The 25,583-nt window shown below is 40.7% G+C and overlaps 1 protein-coding gene across 3 annotated transcripts in view; it reads left to right on the forward strand.

Annotated features, from left to right (window-relative positions):
• LOC127439940 (EGF-like repeat and discoidin I-like domain-containing protein 3) overlaps positions 1-22,903 on the forward strand; it is a 303,076-nt gene extending 280,173 nt beyond the window's left edge. For all 3 annotated transcript variants that reach the window (XM_051696244.1, XM_051696245.1, XM_051696246.1), the window contains one exon: positions 20,676-22,903. In XM_051696244.1, coding sequence (XP_051552204.1) covers positions 20,676-20,825 — 150 coding nt within the window. In that variant the 3' untranslated portion in view covers positions 20,826-22,903. The remainder of the gene's footprint in view (positions 1-20,675) is intronic.
• Positions 22,904-25,583: the final 2,680 nt, after the last annotated feature.

Below are 25,583 nucleotides of genomic sequence, written 5' to 3' on the forward strand. Positions count from 1 at the left end.
TGAGTGGAAAAAATTGTGCAAAACCTGATGATTATGATATAATCATGATCCTGCATGTGAATTTTCACAGAGCATCTTGTGAAAGTGCTTTAATGAAAAAAAAAAAAAACTGTCATTTTGAACAAAATGAGTTAACACAGTTAATGTCACACATTTGCTTGTTTGATTACTGATCACAAAATTGTGTGGAATCTTAAATATTTCTTATATTAGGCCTATGTCAAACTACATTTACTTTTTTTCTCCATTAACCAACATCTTATGGAGTTTTGTGTTCCTTGCCACAGTCACCTTCAGCTTGCTCACTGGGATTCTAAATACAATTATTATTTAATTATTTATTTTTATACACAATTTACAATCATATTTAATCAAACTACACAATGATGACTCTTAAGACTTTATAGATATTACAGTTTCATTTTCTGTAAATGCATGATTTTCTGTAAAGCTGCTTTGAAATGATGCGTGTTGTGAAAAGTACTATACAAATAAAAATTACTTGACTACATTTTTCTAAATCACGCAGAGCTGGGTAATCACTAGCATGCAAGCAACAGCGAGAGAGGAGCAGGCCATTTTATTTATAATAAGTTTTTCACACCTGCATTCCAATCTACATCTTGACAGGGGCAGACTGGGAAGAAAATTCGGCCCGGGATTTTACATAGAAACTGGCCCAAAAGTTGTTGAGCGGGGGTGGCAGGGGGGTTGCTGTCCTTCTGCATATTTGTGGCACATTCTGCATAACACGGCGGCCCATGCGACCCCATTTCGCGGCCGGCCCACCGGGAAAAGTCCCAGCTCTCCCAATGGCAAGTCCGCGCCTGCATCTTGATGTAATCCTTTGTCATGATCATGCAGCATGTTTTCATCAGCTGAATGGGAGACTAAACTCTATGTGTGACGAGACTCACGCTGCACGTGTAAGCCATTCACTCATCACAAGCCAATCAACTATTTAGCCCTTTTCGGTGAATCGCACCTGCAAAATCCTAAAACTTTATTTCCAGGTTTAATTTATATTTTGAATAGACTGCCGTCTCGTGATGTGCAAATGGCTTGCACGCGCTGCACAAGCCTGTTGGGTATACTGCAGCCTTGTCACATTTTAACTTTTTGTTTAGCCTCCCATTCAGCTCATGAAAACATGCTGTGTGATCATGAGGAAGGATTGCATCAAGATGTAGATTGGAATGCAGGTTCAGAATTTATATAAATAAAATAGTCTACTTCTCTCTCGCCATTGCTGTCGTGCCAGTTATTATCCCTCCAGGGTGCCAATGCTGGCACGTATGCCATAGGTTGCCAACCCCTTCTGTAGAGAATGTGTAATTTGTTTACACACTATATGAGGCCATGGTATGCACCAGTTACCATCTGTTATTTTGTTTTATAGACTTAATCTGAAAAACTCACATAACATGGTCTTTGAAAATGCCTCTATTTGAAGAAATCTACAGAAAAAAATAAAATGTTGCCATTAAAATAGGTGAAGCACCAGGTCACACCCACCATAATATGGCCAATGGCAGTAAGAAGGTGTTTAACCCCCCATGGTATTCAGTCATTTTTGACCAAAATAAATAAGTTGCTGCAGTGGCGTGAGGTGTAAAGACGGTGTGTGATTGTGTACTGTTGTTCTAACAACCGTGGTTCGAATCCATGTTTTGTCCCACTTTTTTTCCCATCCAATTTTCTGTTTCCACTCTTAATATTTCCTTTAATACTACTTAAAATAAGAGATAAAAATTAATATACAGTACATTTTGATTCCATTGCAGTGATTTGGTCACGGTAAATGCCGGGGAGTATATCCCTCCCCCCCCAAAAAAGGGAATTAACCCACTGGGGCAACCAGGTCTAGTCGAGGGGGTGTCCCTCCCAAGGGGAAGACACCGCGGAGACCACACCCCGGACACAGCAACGTCAGGGCTGGGTCTGCCTCCTCCTGGGGCAGTGCTTGCAGGTTCGCCACCTGGTCCCTAAAAGGGGTCATGGGAACCTTGGGCACATAGTCCGGTCAGGGTCTCAGGATCATGTGAGAGTAGCCCGGACCAAACTCCAGGCACGTTTCGCTGACAGAGAACGCTTGCAGGTCTCCTACCCTCTTGATGGAAGTGAGTCAGGAGGGCAGTCTTCAAGGAGATTGCCTTAAGCTCAGCTGACTGCAAAGGCTCAAAGGGGCTCTCTGTAGACCCTGAAGAACTACAGAGAGGTCCCATGAGGGAACGAGGTGTGGTCTGAAGGGATTCAACCTCCTGGCGCCTCACAGGAACCTGATGATCAGGTCGTGCTTCCCTAAGGACTTACCATCCACTGTGTCGGCTACATACACCTTCAGGTTCCCTCCTGCAGGAAGGAAAGCACCGATCTGACTGCGCATCTCGTCAGGAAGAACACCACTTAGCGAACAGACGCCACTTAAAGGCATACAGGCGCCTCGTAGAGGGGGCCCTAGCCTGAGTGATCGTGTCTACCACCGTGAGTGGTAGACTGCTTAGGTCTTCCACGTCCCATCCAGGGGCCAGACATGGAGATTTCAGAGGTCTGGTCACGGGTGCCAGATGGTGCCCCGTCCCTGAGAAAGAAGGTCCTTCCTCAGGGGAATTTGCCAGGGGGGAGCTATCGCGAGGAGCGTGAGGTCCGAGAACCACGTCTGGTTGGGCCAGTAGGGTGCTACCAGGACGACCTGCTCCTCGTACTCCCTGACCTTGCACAGGGTCTGTGCAAGTAGGCTTACCGGGGGAAAGCATATTTGCATAGTCCAGGGGGCCAGCTGTGTGCCAGCGCATCTATACCGAGGGGTGTCTCGGCCAGTGTGTACCAAAGCGGGCAGTGGGAGGATTCCCAGGAAGCAAACAGGTCTACCTCTGCTTGACCGAATTGACTCCAAATCAGCTGGACCATCTGAGGGTGGAGTCTCCACTCTCCCCTGAGGGTAACCTGCCATGACAGCACATCCGCTGAAGTGTTGAGGTCACCCGGGATATGAGTGGCTTGTGTAACATCTGTGTAAGATCAGTGATGGCTAATTACACTTTGTTAAAAAAAAAACCTTTTAGCCGTTTGACATTTGCATATAAATTACTGACCTGGCCTCCGCGTTTACATTTATATGGGTGCTAAATTGCAGATGGTCTTTATCACTATCAAAAGGATGCTAAAACAGGTCGCCTCTGGAGTGTCTCCATCAAGCTTCAAACACATTCCACAGAAAGGGGGGTGACCCCCGTGCCAGGCACCAGAGCAGTTGTCTGTCTCCAGTAATTCCAATATATGTCACATACACCTAAAGACATTTTCTCTATTTAGGCCATAGTAAGCAGTTATAAATGTATCTGCTATATGCATGTGTTGTATGTATATTCCCCTATTATATTAACTTAGTTAAAACCCTTTACTTGTATTAGTTAGATGTTAAATGCCTATATTCAAGTGTATGAGTGTATCTCTGCTTTAATATCGTCTGGAGGTTACCTTCTTGGTATCAAAATGATCTTCTCTTTATTTCTCACACAATAATGTACACCATGTGATCGTGAAATGCTTCGAACAATTCTTACTATGTTTTGAATTAAAAGCTGCACTAGCGGTCTAGATCAGCAATAAAATGCGAATGGGCCATAAACGGAGACAAAGGATGTCTCTCCCGCTCAAAATGCATGCCTCTGATTGGCCACTCCACCCACAAAGTGGGTGCGGCAATGAACTATTAAAACTCCAGAACGCAGACTAATCATCGCTCAAAACTCTTCTTCTTGAGACCAACACACTCCAAAACTCTCCTCTTGAGTTTAACCTTCTGGCAGTGTTTACCTTCAAGTAACTTTGTGGATTTGCTGTGGACTTCTTCAACTCACTCCTAAAGAAATCGTCGAGAACCTCGTCTACCGCATCAAGACTCTTATTCAGCAACAAACCAATGCAAGTAACCATTTACAACTGATTAGATGCGCGTTTAAGTTTGAACCCCTTTTAAGGTGAATTGTGCCTCTGATGATTCTCATTTAGGTTGTGGTTAATTGATGTGAATACTGCCATTCTTTGCTCTTCTCTCTCCTTTCCTTACTTTCCTTCATTCTATATATGTATGTTTTGCTTAGTTTGTTTGTATGTTAGTTATAGTTTCATTTATTAAATCCCTTATATTCACAATTGATTGTCTCTGTGTTCCGCTCACAATTCAAAGTCACTGAATGTTGCTCCTTGCTACATGCTAAACTACTGCTAGCACTGTATAAGTAGGAAGGCTATCGTTCCTTGGCTAGGAAAGTAATCTTCCTAGAATTGATAAATAATTATATTGTCTGCTCGGTGGACGGACAGATCAAGTAATTGTAATATCGATTCTGCTACAGTTAATTCTAAGATCTAATCTAAATATTTGTTATTAATTATAACCAGTTATAATTAATTATAAATAATTCCCTTTTTAAGCTAATTTGCTACATATTTATATTGGACGGACAGATCAAGTAATTGTAATATCGATTCTGCTACAGTTAATTCTAAGATCTAATCTAAATATTTATTATTAATTATAACCAGTTATAATTAATTATAAATAATTCCCTTTTTAAGCTAATTTGCTACACTTGCAGCAACTTGAGGTGCTGCTGACTCCAGAGGAGGAGACGGCGGGTGAGTTGTGATATACAACGGGAGTGCAGACCGCCTTGACGGTTGACATATGCTACTGTTGCTATGTTGTCTGTCCGAACTAACACGTGCTTGCCCTGGATCAACAGCCAGAACCTCCGCAGGGCGAGCAGAATTGCCAGCAACTCGTGGCAGTTGATGTGCCAACGCAGCCGCGGGCCCGTCCATAAGCCGCGCGGCCGCGTGCCCATTGCATACAGCGCCCCAGCCCGTATTGGAGGCATCTGTTGTAACCACGACGTGCCTGGAGACCTGCTCTAGGGGAATGCCTGCCCGTAGCAACGTGAGGTCGGTCCAAGGGTTGAAGAGGCGGTGACAGATCGGCGTGATGGCCACGCTATGTGTCCCACGGCGCCATGCCCATCTCGGGACTCGAGTCTGAAGCCAGTGCTGAAGCAGTCTCATATGCATCAACCCAAGCGGAGTGGCCACCGCTGAGGATGCCATATGCCCCAGGAGCCTCTGAAAGAGTGTCAGTGGAATTGCTGTCTGAACACCTTCAAACAGGTCAGCACCGACTGTGCACGCTCGTTCGTGAGGCGCACTATCAACGAGACTGAGTCAAACTCCAAACCAAGAAAAGAGATGCTCTGAACCGGGAGGAGCTTGCTCTTTTCCCAGTTGACCCGAAGCCCTAGTCGGCTGAGGTGCAAGAGCACCAGGTACCTGTGTGCACACAACACATCCCGAGACTGAGCTAGGATTAGCCAATCGTCGAGATAGTTGAGGATGCGAATGCCCACTTCCCTTAGTGGGGCAAGGGCTGCCTCTGCAACCTTCATGAAGATGCAAGGGGACAAGGATAGACCGAAAGGGAGGACCTTGTACTGATACGCCCGACCCTCGAATGTAAACCGCAGGAAGGGTCTGTGTCGAGGTAGAATCGAGACTTGGAAGTACGCGTCCTTCAGGTCTACTGCCGCGGACCAATCTTGATGCCGGACGCTCGCTAGAGTGAGTATTTGCATCAGCATCTTGAACGGGAGTCTGTGTAAAGCCCGATTCAGTACTTGCAGGTCCAAGATTGGCCGCAACCCACCGCCTTTTTTCGGTACAACGAAGTAGGGGCTGTAAAACCCCTTCTTCATCTCGGCCAGAGGGACAATCTCGTCGGATGTACTGCGGGTGGGACCTCGCAGAGGTGCCACACCATGTCGTGGCCGTGCTGAGTTCAGGGACATCAAAGTACTTACCTGGCTCCTTGTGACCACCCCTGGAACAGCCTGGGATGGGGGAGGAAGAGGCCTGTCCTCATGACCCGTGGAGACTGTCACATCGGGGGCAAATTTGTGCCACAGCTGGGCGCTCATGGGCGCTGGAGCGCCAAACCTGCCAAAATGGAGTGGTGGACAGTGGTCATGATGACGGCCATGCACACCGGGTATGTGACCCAGGGAACAAGGAAACTGCTCTTGCTGAACTCTTGGGTACTGCAGCCACTTGGGCATGTGGCACAATTAAATGCAAAGGTAACAAAAGATTCTCCTCCCGGCCCTCCACCGGGGGATGGAGTGGTCTGCTTACCAGCTCCAGAGCAGTGGGTTTTGTCATCCCTGGGTCGCCCGTCTCAGAGGTGCTTCAAAGCCTTTCGCGGGTTCTTGGCGGCTGTGAGACGGGCGGCGTCTGATTCGTGCGGTGGGCTCCACGCTGGGGCCGGGCCTCAGGGGCTGGCTGCGGCGGAGCCGGTGCAGTCACCGCAGGGGGATACCCTTGGCGACGAGCAGATGGGGTGCGGGATCTTGAGCCGCGCCAGGGCAGGATGTGCTGCTTCACCGCTGAGAACTACTGGGCAAAGTCCTCAACATTGTTGCCTGACTGGCCAACCTGGGAAATGGGGGCAGCAAGGAACCGTGCCTTTTCGGTCTCTCCCATCTCAAACAGGTTGAGCCAAAGGTGGCGCTCCTGGACCACCAAGGTCGCCTGGAGAGTGAGGTCAGTCACAGAGTGCAGCTCCTGCATCAATCCTGGGGAGGAACTACCCTCATGCAGTTCCTTTAGCACCTTGGCTTGGTGGACTTGCAGGAGAGCCATGGCGTGCAGGGTGGAGGCGGCTTGTCCAGCGGTACCATAGGCTTTGGCCGTCAGGGATGACGTAAACCTACAGGCCTTGGACAGGAGCTTTGGGCGCCCATGCCAGGTGGTGGCGCTCTGCGGGCATGGGTACCGGGGGGATTGCCGAATCGCCCTTGGCCGCCCCACCATCTAGGGTAGTGAGGGCGGGGAAGCTGAAAGATCGGGACCGGGCAGTAAAAGGTGCCTCCCACGACGTTGTCAGTGCTTCATGCACTTCCGGGAAGAAAGGAACGGGGTAGGGCGTGGCTGTGAGCAGCGCCGCGAGCCCAGGAACTAATCATCGAGCCGCGAGGGTTCAGGGGAGAGCGGAGGGTTCCACTCTAGCCCGACGCTCGTGGCTGCCCGGGAAAGCATGTCATCATTCCACATCAGACTGTGACTGAGTGACCGCACCCGAAGGGAGGAGTCCAGCTGAGGCTTCCGCATCCGACTGGACGAACCCACTCTCCGATGCTGCGCTTGAGAGCTCATCACCTTTGCGGGCTCCGAATAAGAGGTCGAACTCGCCATGAGACGAGCCAGCAGACTCATCCGGAAGCCCGATCGGGGCAGACGAGCGTGCTGGGGAATGGGAGGTCCGTGGGGGGATACCCGGCAGAGGTGGTCCCATTGGGGTCCCCAGTGCTAGCCACGCTGGCCTCATACCCGTGGGTAGAAGAACCGAGGCAGGGAGCCTCTGGGGTGGCTTGCTTTCTTACGAAGGTAAGCCATGACCACATCGTTGCCATGGACATGTTCTCGCAATGAGTACATGACCCATCCACGAATGCTGTCTCCGTGTGAGCAGTGCCCAGACACAAAAGACAGTGATCGTGGCCGTCAGAGGGCGAGAGATAAGGAGCGCAACCAGGAATAACACACAAATGGAAAGGCATCTTTAAAAAGACGTTCTGTGTGTGCTGCTCTTTTAGAGAAATATACTCTTTTAGAGAAATATGCTCTTTTACTTCTGCCGAAGCACCCAGGGGCATTCTCTGCAGTGCACCAGTGCAGAAGGGGGAGAAGCCGCTGAAATGCGCCATCAGATCCAGCAGAGGTGAATGAACAGCCGTGGGAATTCAGCTCAGTGAGCATAGACCGTTTGGCTCCGAAGAGAAAATCTGAATGAGTGGTTGCATACCAGCTCCTTTTATACCCGTATGTCCGGGGGAGTGGTATGCAAATAACACTCGCCAATTTTCATTGGCCTTTTATCAAAGACCAGAGGTGTCTTGGGCTCCCAAGAGTGACCCCTTGTGTCACTACATCGGCACAATGTCGAGTGAGTGACAGATAGGGAACTAAGGTTATATTTTATAAGGTAAGGTTAAGGTTAGGTTTAGGGGTAGGGGTTAATGTAGTTTGTCTGTGGGACTCTAAATAAACACAATAAACACACTGCAGTGATGCCTATACTGTATGTTAGTATTTAGATATGGGTGCAAATAGTATCTGAAACTATTTGCACCAGGGTGCAATTAGTATCTACCATTATTTGCACCATGGTCGGTGTGCAAATAATATTTGCGACTATTTTAACTGGGTGTAAATAGCATATATCATTATTTGCACCAGCGTGCAAATAGCATCTGACAATATGTGCAAATGGGTGCAATTAGTATCTACCATTATTTTCACCATGGTTGGAGTGCAAATAATATCTGCCAATATTTGCACTGGGGTGTAAAAAGCATATATCATTATTTGCACCAGGGTGCATATAGCATCTGCCAATAAATTTAGCAAAATATTTTTTTTTTATAATAGAAAGTTTGAAATTGCAAAATGTTTACTCTGATTCTTCTATTTTATACTCTAATTGAATTTTTTAGAATTTTGCAATTAATTTCTGATCAATTTTAATGTTTTAAATAAATTATTGGTAGAAAAATGCTTATTCTGTGTCTTTGTAACACCATGATCAGGTTTGATTGCAAGCAATAATGGCATTAACTGCAAAAACTGACGCTTCAGTAAATTTTAAAATGCTAAACTGTGATAAATACTAGTTTGGTAATGTCTAAATATATATCCAAATGCATACTGTGTAGCCATCAGACTACACAGTAGGTGGCTACAGCCATCTACTGGCTGTTACTGGCACAACATGGTTTTCAAGTCATGTTATTTATATTTTGTTCACCAGATGGCAGCAATCTACCTCCAATTTTTATCACATTCTCATATTTTCTTCATGTTTCAACTTATAGAAGTGTAGGTTCTGAATTTTTAACTTTTTTAAACTCAAAAACATCTTCATTTTGGCTACATTTTGTTTGAAATGATGTCACATCCATTCATCGATTTCACTTTAAGTATCGTTGCAGTCTAACACAATAATAATGATAGCAACATTTAGCACTCAAGCACACAAAAAAGGAGTGACACCATTTTTAGCTGTAGTGTGTACAGTATGTGGTTGATGATCACTTGCTGTGTTCTTCAGATTGCATGTCTAAACAGAAAATCATCCTCTGGTTTTGGCCTAAGTCCAGACTCACCGCACTGCAAGACTTCCCTCATTATGAAAACTGGTAATTTTAGTAACATCGCATAATACATATTACCGCATAATTTCTGTGCTAACAACTCTATAAAAAGACTCTTAAATGTTTTGTCAGAAAACATCTGCCCCACTGTAGTGTTTGCCAATGAACACACATGGTCGTAAAGTGTCTAGTCGATCCGCATTTCAAAATCTCGCCAGAAATAGTAGGTCATCCTGGTATTTCTTGCTTACTGCTTCATGAATACTGTGTTTCGGACATACTACTCCATTGGCATACTGTACTGGCATACTATATAGTATGGAAGTATGAATATTCTGACGTAGCGATTGTGATTAGCACAGTCATGCACAGCCAAAATTGATTTGCCTCAGGTCAGTGTCAAGGGGTTAATTAGCAAGTGAACAGAAGTTTTCCCTCCTGGTGCGAGGGGTCAGTGGAGCATTAGATGGCAGTAAGTAAAATCACATTCCATGATTAGCTGCCAATAGATCCCCTTTCCCCAGTCAGGCATGTATCTGCATTCCCTTGGTGACCATTCAAGTGGACATGAAGCTCTGGGGCCCATGTTAGTTTTGATTGTGCTCTATATTATACAAAAATGGCAGTTTGATTAGCAGCATCTCATAGGCTTGGAAGATTGATATCGGCTTTTGAGTGAAAGTAGAAAAAAAAATGGATTTAATTCCCTTAATAGCAACACAAGGCAATATAGGGAAATCATAGATGTGCCCTATTGTGTCATCCACATCGATTTCAAATCATGACTTACCTTCAGGAAAGGCATATAGCTCCCTGGCCTCTTTTGATTGTAGGTGCCCTTGTGCTCATTGGAGAAATCAATACTTCGGAGACATTGCCCAGTGGGTCAGATAGAAGGCACAGACCAGAACAGATTGGAGGGGAAAAGTATAACTCTATTTTCAGCCAGTAAGCAGGAAGTTTAAGTGAGGCTTAGTCACCCAGAGAGAGCACCAACTTTATTAGTAGAAATGTATTAAGTAGAGTACCTTCTGAATTTTAGAGGTGCTCCTCTAAAATGCCTGTATTAGATATCTATGGACAGTTTAAGCAGTTTCTTCATTTTAAGCCCTTTTCTAACATGATGGAAACCACTAGTGGTCTTTGTCTTCTGCTCACAGAGTGACCTCATTGTCAGAGAGTGGACTTCCAACAAATTGTTCTACTCTTACATTATTTGCTATATTTGTAGTGTAAGGTGAGGCCAAGCGAACGGTGCAAGACCAAAGCTTGTCATTCTTTCAGGTTCTGTTTTTGACTAGTCTGCAGACCCACTGCTGAAATTGTCAGAGCTTACTGAAATTTGAATCACTGCCCCCAGTGGCTGAAGCTGGAAGTGTTGTTAAATGTATGGGCACGTGTGAGCTAGACTGATCTCACAGTGAATTCGCAAACAGTAGATTGACTTTTCTTGAGCTAAACTTGGTCTGTGCTTACTGTTTCGGCCCTCAGTAGCCAAAACGGGTAGTGTTTTTGAACTTAAGAGCACATGTAAGCTCCAATTTTCAGGTGAAATGCCCATAGAGGGGCGCAAAAAAGCAAGCTGTAAAGCGAGTTGTTTTTAGCTGTAAATGATGTAATACAGTGAAGAGGAAAGCATATATTTTCTCGACACCCAAACCTAAACCTAAACCCAAATCCTAAACCTAACAGTCAGTGGGGTAAACATTTAATATTAGAGTAGGGGAACATCCGAATCACACTCGTCACTGATAATGCAAACGCGATTACCTCCTGATTTCAACACGAGAGAGAACTCGGGTATCCCACACGGCTGACGCAATGTACTTCTGGTCGCAGCCAGGGGTTGCATTGACCGAAAATTCTCAGTCATTTACAGATTTTTTTTATAGCCATTGACGGATAATTTCAAATGCTTTCTGTCTTTTTGACAGATGAAAAAAGAAACAAGAAAACCACTTAAACCTAGTGCATCAGTTTTGATTTCACATTATCTCTCTTACTTCTGCAGTGTGTGTGCCCTGCCCCGTTTATTGCCTGGTATTAAGATGCGTTTAGGGCAACCCAATCGCAAGAGGACAGGCGCCATCACCATTTACAGACACATTACCATTTACACCTGATCGTATATGTGTTTCTTTGTCAATGTGCTACTGCATGATAATAAACGCAAAAAGTATTAGAACAATAAGAAAGCGTGGAAAAACGGCTTACCATTTCTGCTAATTATACTTGCATTTAATCTTAGCTGAAACATGACATTTAGAGCAGAATTCTCCATTATTTCAATGGAGAACCTGTTTTAACTGAGCTGAAGTGCTTGATATCAGGCATACTGAAGTTCCTTGAAGTCACATGAGTGTTTGCGCTTTTAAAATTTTCCGACCAGACGGTTCATTCCTTTTCAAGCCGCACGTAACTGACAATATTTAAATATCTTGGGCACTGTTTTAAAAGTGCAAGCGTTAAGCGCAGCGCTATGCCATAAGTCATACGGGCAAAGTCAGTGGGCATGGCCATGAAGTTTTTGTATTTTCGTGCAAGCATGCACTAAGTCTAGGCTCAAGTGGATTTGGAAAAATCAGCCGTGCAATGTGCAAACTTTGCATAAAACTGTTTTAGACTAGTCTTAATAGTTAGTCGTCTAAAATGTTAGTCTTCATTTTTTCAGTCAGTTGCATACAAACAGATCATTCTAATTTAAGACCGAAATGTAAGACAGCAGACCCCACAGGATAACTTTTGTTTACATTCCATGTTGCCATGGAAAATAACTGTCAGCTGAGCCAGTGGGGGCTTTAGTTGAGGGCTGAAAGGGGCTTGAGTTGAGACTTTGAAGAAGACTTTGACTTCTACGATGGAAACAAAACTTGTGTTTTTTATTATTTGAGTTAAAATCACTCAATTTGTTCATTAGAATAAATTTTGAAGCACTACATCCTCTAATAAGCAAATATTTTCAGTGAAAACCGTAAACTGTATTGAACATCCACTGTTGGAAATTTTTTTTTAACTGTTCAGTGTCTTACTTTTCCCACAATGCAATGCAAATTACTAAAGACACCTGTGAGCTTGTTTTATGCAACAGGCTTTCTATGGCGTCTTTAGCTAGTCAAACTAATTGTTAGACACAGTCTTAAGTTAATGGCTATGTTTATGCAACCGGCCCCAGGTGTAATTTAATTCTGATGTTTTCTCTGCCTATTCCACCGTCTGCATCCTATTATACAGTCCATTCCCTTGAGCACCAGTGATATAAACAAAGACAGCACATTCATTAGAAGTTGGTAGTGTAAACGGTATGCCATGAATTAGAGGAATTTAAAATTAAGCTATTTTGTGCATTAACAGCATCCTTAATGATTGTCGGGAATATTTCTACGACAGCGACATGCTCCTTTTATTAGCATGGAAAATGGCATTCTCATCAGAAATTGGATGTAGACTCCATTAAATTACAGTGAATGTATGTATGTATTTATCATTTTCATCTACTGACACACAAATCATGGCTAGTATTAACAGTGATTGTTTCAGCAAGCATTTCACTTCTGGTGGTCGATTTTGAAAAATTTAATTAATTAATTTAAACACAAATAAATTAAACCAAGAATATTTCTAAATAGAAAAAAAGTCATACAAATTCAAAAACATTTTACTCTCTCCAACTTCTGCCAGTTTTGCACCAAATTAGATAAATACAATTGTAAATTTAAATGTAATAATAATAATAGAAAAATAAACCATGGCCTATAGATAGTTTCACACAAATCTCATAATTTTTTGTTTCATATAAGACGGCTACAAATCTGATCATCAGGGACATTATTTAATGTTCCACTATACAGTATTTTCAGAGTTTGGACATGAACTTTATTACCACTTGCTGGTGGAATATCCAAACTGCAAATGCAGGAACTGAGTTTAACTCTTGTGCTCTGAATTAGAGTATAGAGAGTATGCTCAGTTTATGCGCTCTGTGCGCGCTTAATAAACTCTACAGCCACCCGCACAATAGCAGCTCTACTCAGTTGTATGATGTGAGGTACTGGGACATTTCAACAGGAACAAGTACATAAGCAAAGTATCTAACCTGATACCAATCTTAAAAACATATCTTAAAAAAAAAAGGGAAAATATTACAGTTGTATTTTCGGGTCATTTTTGTCCCACAAACATCAAGTGTGACTCACAAATGAACAGTGCACAAGGGTTAAACTTTGGGCTGAGTTAAGACGTGGTTTTCAAACATCTTAGCTTATTGACCTATTTCTCAGGAAAATACCAAATTGGGCTTTGCGGTACTTTATTAACATACACCCACAGTGTGTGCGCCTAAACCCACACACACGCCCACTTGCGCTTTGCGCTGACACGAAAATTGCGATTAGAATTAGTGCTCTCATGATAATTGGAAAAGACGTTGCACACAGTCATTGCACATTACACTGTGCTTTGCACACTTACAAAAATAAAGCCCCATGTTTTATTGCAGCAGTTGATTGACAGGTACTATACAATTTTCACCCTCAAACTCTTGTTTCAAAATACTCTTGCTTGAGTCAAAAATCTATTATATAATGATACTGTATGTACTGTACATTCCATTATAATGGATGCTGCACCCCTGAATGTAGCCTCAGAATTTATTAAATTAAAACAAGGATGACAGATAAAAGAAGACCATGACAGAAATTTTACAACTCAGTCCGTCAGAGTGACGGATAAATTTTTTTTCTAGTGCAACCGTCTCAGTTACGTGGAACGTAACCCTGGTTCCCTGAGTGGGAACGAGACGCTGCGTAATCACTATGGGACACGTCTGAGTGTCACGTGGTCTGAAGCCCTTATACAATCATGCCAATTTATTGGCTGATGGAGCTTAAGCGACGCCCCTAGTGAGCTACGTCACAGACTCTATAAAGGCGCTCGCTTTTGCACCATCAAGTCTGATTTTTTGCAAGAAGGCACGAGCCTAAGCAGCTGCTAGAGAGTATGGCCAGCTATGCAGCGTCTCGTTCCCATTCAGAGAACCAGGGTTACGTTCCACGTAACTGAGATGTTCAGTATAATCACTATGAGAATGATATACATTCAAGCCCATGTGGCAGCCATATAGCGTCGCACAAGTGAGCTAAAGCATCTGAATAAAAAGTAGGAATTATGAGTTTACTTCTGTTCCAACAGAGAGAACCTAGGAAGCAGGAGTCAAACCCTTGTCCAGATTATATAATCTAACAAATGTATGTGGACAGGACCACCCTGCCACCATACAAATGTCCTCCAAGGACGCACCTCTAGCCAAAGCCCATGAGAATGCCATGCTCCTTGTAGAATGAGCTCGAATACCCGAGGGCGAAGATAAACTGCATTCTTCGTAGGCACTTGAAATTGCATCGATAAGCCGTGTTTTGGTGTTTGCTTGGACACCAAAACACCCCTGATGCGGCCACCAAAGCACACAAACAACTGCTCTGACTTACACCACTGGCTAGCATGGTCAACATAAACTCGCAGCACCCAAACTGGGCAAGGCATGAACTCAAATGGGGGAGGATAGAAATCCTGAAAAATTATGATGTAGAAATAACCTTGGGAAAATAGCCCAAACAAGGTCTTTACACGAACCTTGAACAGCCTGGGGCAAAATTCATACATAAGGGATTGATCGACATGGCATGCAAATCACCAACTCTCTTAAGCAATGCCAATGCCACTAGCAGAGCCATTTTAAGAGTAAAACATTTTGGAATCAACCACAGCGGGGGATAACCCATCATTCAAAAGAGTGCCCCATTGAGGGGCCATACCCATGACTTCTACAAGTCCGGCTGGGGGTGCCAAATGCTGCCCTGAGCCTGAGACAACATGTTTGTTCTGACTGGAATCATTTTCTCCAGGAGAGAGACCAGAGTCGAAAACCATACTTGAGATGGCCAAAACAGCGCCACTAACAGAAGCCGAACCCGATCTGTTCAGCTCATCTGATACTATATAGATGAGTCTAAGAAAGAGAAAAGAGTGAATTATATGGGATAAAAAATAAAAAAAATAAAAAAAAGGTGTATTAAAAGCGATTGTGTCCTCATTTGGTCCTTGTCCTGACACATTGGGGTATGGGATGTTGACCCTTTGGGTAAATTATGCTGCCTGCCAGATCTATAACAGTTAATTTTATAGACAGTCCAGACAATTTCAAGAAAGGTGAAAGTTCAGGCAATACCTCCATCATTAGTGACTGTTTAGCATATTTTCTTTTGCTGGTTTTTAATGGAGCATAAAACACGTCACAAACCGTGATAGGCCTATTTAACAGCACTTTGTGAATAGGAAAAAAAAGTGTGAATAAGTAAAAATAAAGTTCTGCATCACACCAAATATATCATATTTAGGAAATGCTGAGCCTTGCACACAAATGCTGGCATATCCCACTAAAGGTCAATGGAATTACCAGCTCTGTATCACGCAATGTCGCAGACACAGCTGATACAAAGCATGAGCAGATAAGCTCAGTACTCCCAATATGTACTGTGTGGGCAGTAATTTTAGATTGCATAATGCTGTATATCATAAGTAATATAGTTATTTAGGTTGTATTTAAATACAGTATAGATGTACAAATACAAATAGCAAGTGATAATGGCTATTTTTCTATCCGAATATTGGCTATTTGTTGTAAAATTGCCTATATTTGCTCACCTGACTGTGATACCAGTGGCACATCAGTTGAATTTTGTATTAATGTGCCAGGTAATCAACTAAACAATGCTTTGTGTTGTCCCTACCAATACCCCTTTAAATTTGTTTTGACTTGTTTGGGACACATGCCGCTCTGTATTTTCACAGTCCTCCATGTTTATTGGTCGCTCTCACTTGCAAATAACGTGAAGCAGTCCTGACACTTAGTCACACAAATATATATCTACTGCAGTATAACCAGTATAGCAAAACTGCATAATTCTACAACCCAGCCCTAATATACAGTACACTCATTAACATAATCCTTATATCATAATGTCTGTCTGCAAATTTGACCTGGGTCCACTGGTCCCATATCCCCATTCACAGATGTCAGTGTTTTTTGGGTGCAGAAGACAGCATTCAGTATTCAGCTTCTGCTCAGCTCAGATTCCCAAAGTCAATATGCAGTGGAGCATGTGGTCACTTTTGGCATGGAGATTTGGGCTTGTAAGTGAAAGGTTGTTGCTTTGACTCCCCACAAGAGTTAACCCATGAGCTATCACCATTGTGTCAAGTCACTTAATTACACTACAGTACAAAAAAAATAAAAATGAAGGAAAAAGAACAGAAGTAAAAAAAAAAAAAAAAAAAAAAAAAATATATATATATATATATATATATATATATATATATATATATATATATATATATATATATATAATGAAAATATTTAAACATTAAAATTGAATTAGATAAGATTTTATTTTTATTTTATTTTTTTTACATTGTTAGTCTTAAATCTCACTAAGTTTTCTTTCTATATTATACATTCACTAATGATGAGCCTGAACCATTTTATGGCAACATTTATTTAAATAGGCTATGTTTGAAGAGGAATGAAGATCTTATCATTAGTTCCCACGGTCTTCATATCATTCCAAATGTTTTTCTGCAGTCATTCACATCCAGAACTTAAATTCTCACACATTAAATCATTTTGATGGTTTCACACAAACCACTTAATACATTCAGTAATCTGCCAGTAAAATACCTTGAACTAATTAAAAAAGAAACAAGAAAGAAAAACAGAAGAGAAGAATCCCTTTAAATTTCATGATTTGTGAAGATATTTTTGAAAATGCACTCAATTTGTGCCCACAAGGAAAATGACAGGATGCCTTTATTTCAGTTCTAGTTTACTGATACTTCATACTGAAATTAATGTAGGCCAGAAACTTCTTGACAGATAGATAGTAAGGGTGTGAAAAAATATTGTATCATATTGTATTGTACGATGTTGACCTGTGAGCGCTCAGCGCTTCCTCTTCGTGGAGATTGTTCCGTATTGTATCGTATTGTATTGTATCTTATGATACAACACTCACAATTCAATACCATATTCGAGCCTCGGCCCTAACACTTATGTATCGTATAATACATAAACAAACACATTATAATGTAATTAAAACCAAGCAGTGCAACACTGAGAGCTGTGGAACAGTCTCCTCCACAGAGAGGTGGCTCTGAGCGCTCACAGGACAACAGAGCAACAGATCTACAGTACATAGACGAGAAGATCGATGGCAAACGGCAAGTAGATTGTTGCATTACAGCTTGTCGAATTTGCCAAAAAACGTGTCATGTCCCAGCGCTACAGTAAATCAAACATGTCGTTTATTTACATCTGTATCACCTTGCAAATTGGTGGATTTGCAATGTAGAAACAGCAGCAGCAGCAAAGTTGCACCTCTCCCAGATGACACTGAGCATGACAGTGTCAGACGGAGCTAAAATCGGCCCTGGACAAACAAATATTTCTCCAGAAAAATGTGAAAATTTGAGTTCATGAGTTTTTCTGATTACAATCAAACAAAATAAATGCAGTGCTGTTGTTTAAGTTACTTTACAGAGCTCTACTTTTTGTTTCCAAGGTCAGACACATTTATGATTTAAAAGACATTTAAGCTTAATCCTTGAATAAGTTTGAGCGAAACATTTGTGGGCACTTTTTTTTTTTTTTTATTGTATCGTATTGTTAAATTTGTGTATTTTTACATGCCTAATAGATGGAGGGACGGACGGACAGATAGATACAGTAGATAGATGGAGTAGATATCTGTCTGTCTGTATTTGATTGCAATAGACATGATCAGATGTAATTCCCAGATCTTCCTACAGCCATGCTCCAGAAGGACTTGAGAATGCCTTCCCACTTTGAGCATCACTCTAGAGATTGTAACACTGATTCAGCTCCATATGAAGGGCTCACTTCAGAGGACGTGTTTATGAATTGAGCAGTCTTGCAGCTTGAAGAGGCTATGAAGTGATAAAGCCCCAAATAGAATATCATCAGAGATACCTGATGTCTACTTGGATAATCCCCCATTTGTTTCTGCATATCAAAACATTCATTCGTTCATCTAAAGACTACTTTCAGTTCCATGGCTTTGCAGTCATGAGCGGAGCAGTTCAAGGATTAGATTAAGCATTAAACATCAGGCAGATATTTATAGGATGTCCTGGAGATGGATTTGTTTTGCTTGCAGCTTTTATGCTTAAGCGGTCCAAATGTTTTGGGTGCGTAGGGAGAGCAGTTAATTGAGAGTGACTTGTTTCTGTCATTCCGTCAAGAGGCAACATCACAAGAGTGAGATGTCTCATTTTGTTCCGGTCACAGAAAACGACAGCGTTGAATAAAGTGTAAGTGATGCTTACTGTTGCATGGAAGATTGAAATGGATAGGTACAATAACAGAAAAGTACACCACATACACCTCTATGAAAAATGTCTTCTTCAGTGGTAAATGGGTGGCTTTTAACGGCCAAATAGCAACAATCCATTGTTGTTAATGTAATTAACCGAAATGTCTTACCAGGTCAGTGGTCTGAATTTTAGATAATGAGACCTTCTTCAAACTTCTGCTCAAATTGTTGTAGTTAACCCTCATCTTTTGTGGAGATGGAGGATGGAGATCTTCAGTAGATTTTTGTAGCCAAAAATTCAAGGCATGTGGCAATACAGAGATGGGAAATAAGAAACCTATCCTGAAAAATATTCAGTAAAAATTAGGAAAACTAGCCTCACACTCTCCTTAATTTATTTGGCAAGAATTGAACCACACAGATCTCAGATCTCATATATACATCTCTATATATTTTATAAAATATTCATTAATACATAAATATTACATTATGAAATCATATCAAAATAAACCTAACTCTCATGTATCAAATTGGTTATGTGAAAGTCTGAACAAGTCTCACTGTACTATCTGCATTTACAGCCAAAGTATGCAGCCCTTATCATTATATAAGCCTGGTGGGGAATTCTTGGCATTGAAAGTATTTTCTGTGCACGTAGATGTCCTACAAACACAGTCATAGAGCATCTGATGAGGAGCTCAGTGAACGAGTTCATGTTTTGAGCTGCCCTTTTGCCTAATAAATTTTTTATGACATTTCCCCTTGCTCTGTTTTGCGGTACATTGGAGAGAGTTGAGCTGCAAAACACGAGACAGTGTGTTCCACGGTGCAAAAGGGAATGCTGATTCTGAGGGTGAAAATGTGGGAGAGGGAGAGAGATAGAATATGTCAGCTTTATGTAATGTTTGTTTGTGACATGTCTTAAGAGATGCAGCCAGACATGCAGGAGCTCTGTGCTCTTATTGTTTGCTACCTACTGATGAACATTGTGCTGTCAGTGTTTTGAGAGAGCTCTACCAAATGTGCTTTTGAAGCCCACATGAAAACTACTTTTGAACCAGCCTCTTTGCTACTTGCTGTATTTTTCCTGTTTGCGATCTCTGAACTTTTTACCCTGAATGTACTTGAGCTTTGTTTGCCTTCAGCATCAATTCAGCACCACACACAAGGTTTATTTATAAATGAACTGTACTGACCTTACCTACCTCTGTACTTTAAATATGCACTATTTGATTGATAGGCCTGTGCTTTTGTGTACATCTACTCAAGGAAATGCAAAGTCAGGCTTATTTTATAAAAGGAATAGTTCACCCAAAAATGAATATTGTCATAATTTACTTACCCTCATGTTGTTACAAACTCGTATGACTTACTTTCTTACAGTATGCGGAATGCAAAGGGAGATGTTTTAATGAATATCATATCTTGCCAATAAAATGGCAGTGGATAGCACCAAAACTTTAAGGACCCAAAAGTATCATAAAACAAGTCCATGTGACTCATGTGTCATACCCAATTCTTCTGAAGGGTTAAGATAGTTTTTAGAGAGATACAAAATTCAAACATAAATAATTTTCAGCGAAAATCTTGTCCTTTGCATGTTCATGAGCACATGAGAGAAGCTTGTTCACAGTATCACGCATTCACACAAGAACTTGAGTTGTGAAGGAGTAAAGGCGATTCTCTCATGACGCTCTTGAATGCACAAAAGATGTCACGATTTTCACAGAAAATGACTTCAACTTTGGGTTGTTTCTCACTAAAACCTGCCGCATGCTTTCGGAATGCTTCAAATATGATGCAGAGACCACTTTTTTATACTTTTTAATCTTCAAAGTCAAGTGAGGCACTATCCACTGCCATTGTATTGAAAAGATATTCATTAAAACCTCTCCTTTTGTGTTCTGCATAAGAAAGAAAGTCATAAGGGTTTGGAACAACATGAGGGTAAGTAAATTTAAATTGATTGGGTGAACTAACCTTTAAATAACAGGAGAAAAAATCTGACTGTTCCCTGTGGAGTATATTTGATTTGGAAATAAATTGAATGTGGAATGTGGTGTAATTCTGTAATTTTCCTTTTCTGCAGGTCTTTCAAGGAAATTTTGATAACGACACCCACAGAAAGAACGTGATAGATCCTCCCATCTATGCAAGGTTCATCCGAATCCTTCCGTGGTCATGGTACGGAAGAATCACTTTGCGTGCAGAGTTACTGGGATGCACAGAGGAAGAGTGAAGACCCCTATTAAATTTTCCCTTTGGTACACATTGGTCCATACTCAATATAAACTGTGCTTAAACATGTAAAATTATATGAACATTTGTTTCAACAGAATTTTCCATTTTTTTATTATTTTTATTTTTTGGTTTTCTAAAGAGGAGGGGTTTAGAGTCTGTCCATTCACTCTTTTCTTGTTTTGTTGAGCTAAATGGAAGGTAGAGGTTTAGTTCACTGTACAGTGTCACTTTAAACAAGGACAAAAAAATAACATGCAATTTTTCTTAGGCCATAATCGATCAATCACAACACATAATGGAAAAGACTAACATTACTATGTAAGTTTCTACTTTCTTTTTAACAGCAGGTTTGACTGAAAATTACAGCCAACACTGACATTGTTGTGTAGACTAATATATGATGGTATTGTATTATATGTAAATTGCAAAGTAACTGCATGATGCATAAATTACTCTAGAAGTATAATAAATCAAGATGTATCCATTCAGATTTCTCCAAATGAAGCATTTCATAGATCATCTTTATCAATCATTTCAAATTTGTATAATCTGTTTTCCTGTACTTTTCTATAGACACTGTTACATTCCACATAACATAATAACATACCATAAAATAAAAAAACAATGACTCTACACTACTGGAACCACCCATACCTAGATTAGCAATTTTTCATACATAGACAACTGGCTTCCAGTGGCAATAGGCAAAGGTACTTTTTTGTTCACTGGTTATTATGCAGGCAGTCTGTAACATAGACAGTTTAGTTTTTCTTTTTCTTTTTTTAAGAAAATATTGTCAATGGAAAGTACTCTTTTAGAAGTGTTTTTGTGTTGTTGTATACAATATGTATACTGTACATATTTGTCTAAGAATTTCAGATGTCTCTGTTTTTCTGGCTGATTGCCTATTACTTACCTATACTACTGTAATATTTTTGTTCTTGATTGTAAAACCCTCAGGATAGATGCCATCTTTTTATTACAATCGTACAATTAAATCTTACTTTGTTGGAATGCAAAGACCCTTTGAAATATCCCACATTTGTACATGCTTGATAGGAAATGTAAAGGAAAAGTAACATACAAAAAAAATGTGCTGTAAGGACTACACTAAGTGGGATTATTCTTTTTTCCCCTTTGCATTTAATAAAGGCACCAATAAACAGCAGCATTCAAGGATGAAAAGATTAGATACAGATATTTATACAGCTGTTAACTATACATTGAAATATAGTTATTCACTGAAAAGATGAGCACCAAGGGGTTGTGAAATCACTGGAATGCATAATTTTATTTGCTACTCATTTGGAAATTAAGAAAATACAGTGCTGATGACAAATATATAATAGTTACATACAACAACCCATGTGCTGGAGGAGTGGTGGGCTAGAATTATTTATACAGTCTTGAATGTGACATATAAATAAAATAAAAAAATGTAAAAAAAATATAAAATAATAAAAATCCAAATTGTGTATACATGAATACAGCATATATCATACACAAGAATCAACATATACAACACATACAGTAACATTTTCTATCCGATAAGTGTTGGCTTCCCATATTTATCATGATTATATGGAGGTAATGTAAGTACTTCTTGTCTAACATTTCCCTGTGTCTGTGAGGTTAATCTCTAACACTGTTCAGATGACTTGTGTGCACATTTAACAGTTTTGTATAGACTTTGAGGATGACTGTCTATGAAGAAAAAAAAAGACTAATATGATATCCACAGGCACATTTCTAAAATAACAAAAAATATGTATATTGGTGGGTCTGATATTCCAACATTTCCATTACATGTGCTGTAAAAAGTGATTGTTTGAAAATGTATAGAGCTCAATTCAAGAGACACCTAGTGGGCCACACTTTGATTACAATTTTTTTTTTTTCCGATGCTATCAGCTTTTCAAAAAATATGTCAGTTTTCTATTTTTGTTTATTCCGTGTCAAGCAAATGCTATATGGTAAAACATACCACAAAGGTGTAGAAAGGAGGACAGTCATTTTTACCAGTATAGACAGCTCTTTGATTTGACAAATAATAATAATAATAAAATAAAAAAAACAGCTGTGAAATCCAGTGTTTTGATTTCTGTCTATTGCTTTCTCTTTTGCTCGAAATGTTGCTCTACTCATCTGATAAATGACAAAAAAACAACAAAAAAAAAAAAACAAAGGGACTGACATTGTTTGTTCCACTACCTTTCCAGGTATGCTGCTTATGTTTATCACTTGCATTGATTGCTTTTGGAGTACTAGTTGCCAAAATTTCTCCCAAGCCGTTCTTCACTGAGGTCGCGAGAAAATCTCAAATACCCTCTATAAATGTGATAACCGGTCATAATGCTTATGGCACTTAATGCGAAATTTTTGTTTTAAAAAAAAATACATAAACTTGAGGAGAAGGGCAAATATGCCCAACAAAGTCCCAGTTCTCCCTATGGCCAGTCCGCCCCTGCCTGCAATCTATAATCAGCATTCTTTACACAAGCACATTTTTCTGAGCACAATGGTGTGAGGCTATTGTACGTTTCTGATTGTGGTGTTGGATTATTGATGCGCATGAGTGATTGCTGAGAAATCTTTCCTCTGCAAGCAGAATGCACAAAGTGGGCATGGTGCCACAAGCAAAAAGCGAAGGGAGATGGAGGGTAGGTGATTAGCAAACATGCTGGGAGCTCCTCCATACCAAAGGTTATCCAGCCTAATTTTGATTTTCCAGTGCAAATTAGAGTTGCTTTCAGATGTAACAGCTGATTGCCTTTGCTCATAGCATCCTTTAGGAAACAGGATCCGTCTTTGTGAAAAGTGATGCACAGATGTGCATCATGCATGCAGATCGTTTTCCAACAGATCGATAAAAATTCAAACATTTGAAGTGCTACTATTTGGAAACTTAAAATTAACATTATTTAGAAACTCTCTGTCCAGGATGAAAAATAAATGTAAAAAATAAACATCTACATTATTGCTTTCGGTTCTGCAACATATTATTCTTAATTGATGGAATTAGGGTGCCTACACACTAGAGAAAGCTCTTAGAGAATGTTTGACTGCTAGTAATGTGCAAGATCCATTTTGAGGGTGTGGAAAGAGCTGGGTTACTTTGAAATGAAGTACAGTGAGTTTGATTTTCAAAACCACAACTGGACCCGTATCTCTGAAATTCTCATTGGTCAACAGATGCCTTCGTCAAAGTGTATTAGAGCAAAGGTTTTTACATTTTTGCAATCCACCACCCCCAATGAAATCCAGATTTGCAGCATTCTCCGATTTAGTTTACACTAGTGTGTAGGCACCCTTATGAAGGGCTACATCTTATAAAACCAATGTTCAAACATTCCTTATTAACTAAAATCAAAAGCACAGTGGTACAGTGTTTGCATTTTAATAGCACTTCATAAGGCTAATTTAAACCACAAGAGGGCTTCCCAAGGATACATTATTTAAGGTCAACCAGAAACTGTGTGAAAATGCCATTCATACAATGAATGCATGTTTTTCATCTTTATTAACTACATTTACAGGCTGCCATGCCCACAGAGGGCAGCAGAGAGTTTGGCCTTATGTGGAACCACAGGAAAAGCCTTCAGTTATAGATATTAGAAAGCATTTGGGGTGCTTCTCAAATGAAAGGCTGCAGTCTAGTAATGCTGTGTCCTTCCTAGACCAGTCCTTCTGAGGCTGTAGGCTAGGCTCCTCCTCAGCATTCGGCACTATGAATGAGGTCGTCTAGTAAGTTCACAAGGCTAAGTCATAAATTCCGCCTCTGCAGTCACGGCTTGAACGTTTCTTATAAATTATTTATTTGAAAGATTATTTATTACTAAATTATTTCTTATCAAAGGATTGTGGGTGATTGAAGGCCGCAAAGGATGCACCTTATGCATCCTCCAAAATAAGACGAACGAAGTCTGCAAAACGAGGCTGCCTTCCAAGTGTCCTCACAATTGAGATGGCCTTCGACAGTGCTTGATGACATGGCAGCCCAGATATCCAACCAAATTCAAATGCAGCCTTCGGATTGAAAAGCACTGTTAGTCAGTTGTTAGTTGCTTCTATGAGTCTCTCATCAGGGTTCTATTCATAATTGAATGGGCAGACAGAGAGGACTAACCAAGACCTGTAAACCTTATTTTTTCAGGGTTTTTTAATTAATTAATTTATTTTTCTCAAACCATCCTTGTAACTCAAATAAGTGGCATACCTGAGCTGAGTATACCTTGCTTAGTTCCTTCACTAGTCTGTAGCCTTTTCAATGCCAGTTTCGGCTACAATCCTCTTTTTCCAGAGCATGAGGCTTAAAAGGAATAGTTCACCCAAAAGTTAACATTCTGTTATCGTTTATTTACCCTCATGTCTGGTCAAACCCATATGCTGTTATTTTGTTCCACAGAACACTAAAAAGTAGAAATTTTGAAAAATCCTTTCCATACAATAATAGTACATAGTGACCACAGCTGTCAAGCTCTAAAAAGGACACAAAAAAGCACCACATAATAGTCCATAAGACTCTTCTGAAGCCAGTTGATAGCTTTGTGTGGGGAACAGTCCAACATTTACAGAGATAGTTTAGAAGTTGGACTTGGAAGATAGTGCATGAGTCATATGGACTACTTTTTATGTTTGTTCCTTTGTGAAACTTTCTCCTTTCATTTTCCAGAGGGAAATATATACATTTATACCATGGTCTGTTCTAATACTCTTTTCTGATTGGCCGAAATGTGTGCAGTTCAAACCGTTGAAT

Source organism: Myxocyprinus asiaticus, chromosome 4 (assembly GCF_019703515.2).
Source record: "Myxocyprinus asiaticus isolate MX2 ecotype Aquarium Trade chromosome 4, UBuf_Myxa_2, whole genome shotgun sequence".
NCBI lineage: Eukaryota > Metazoa > Chordata > Actinopteri > Cypriniformes > Catostomidae > Myxocyprinus > Myxocyprinus asiaticus.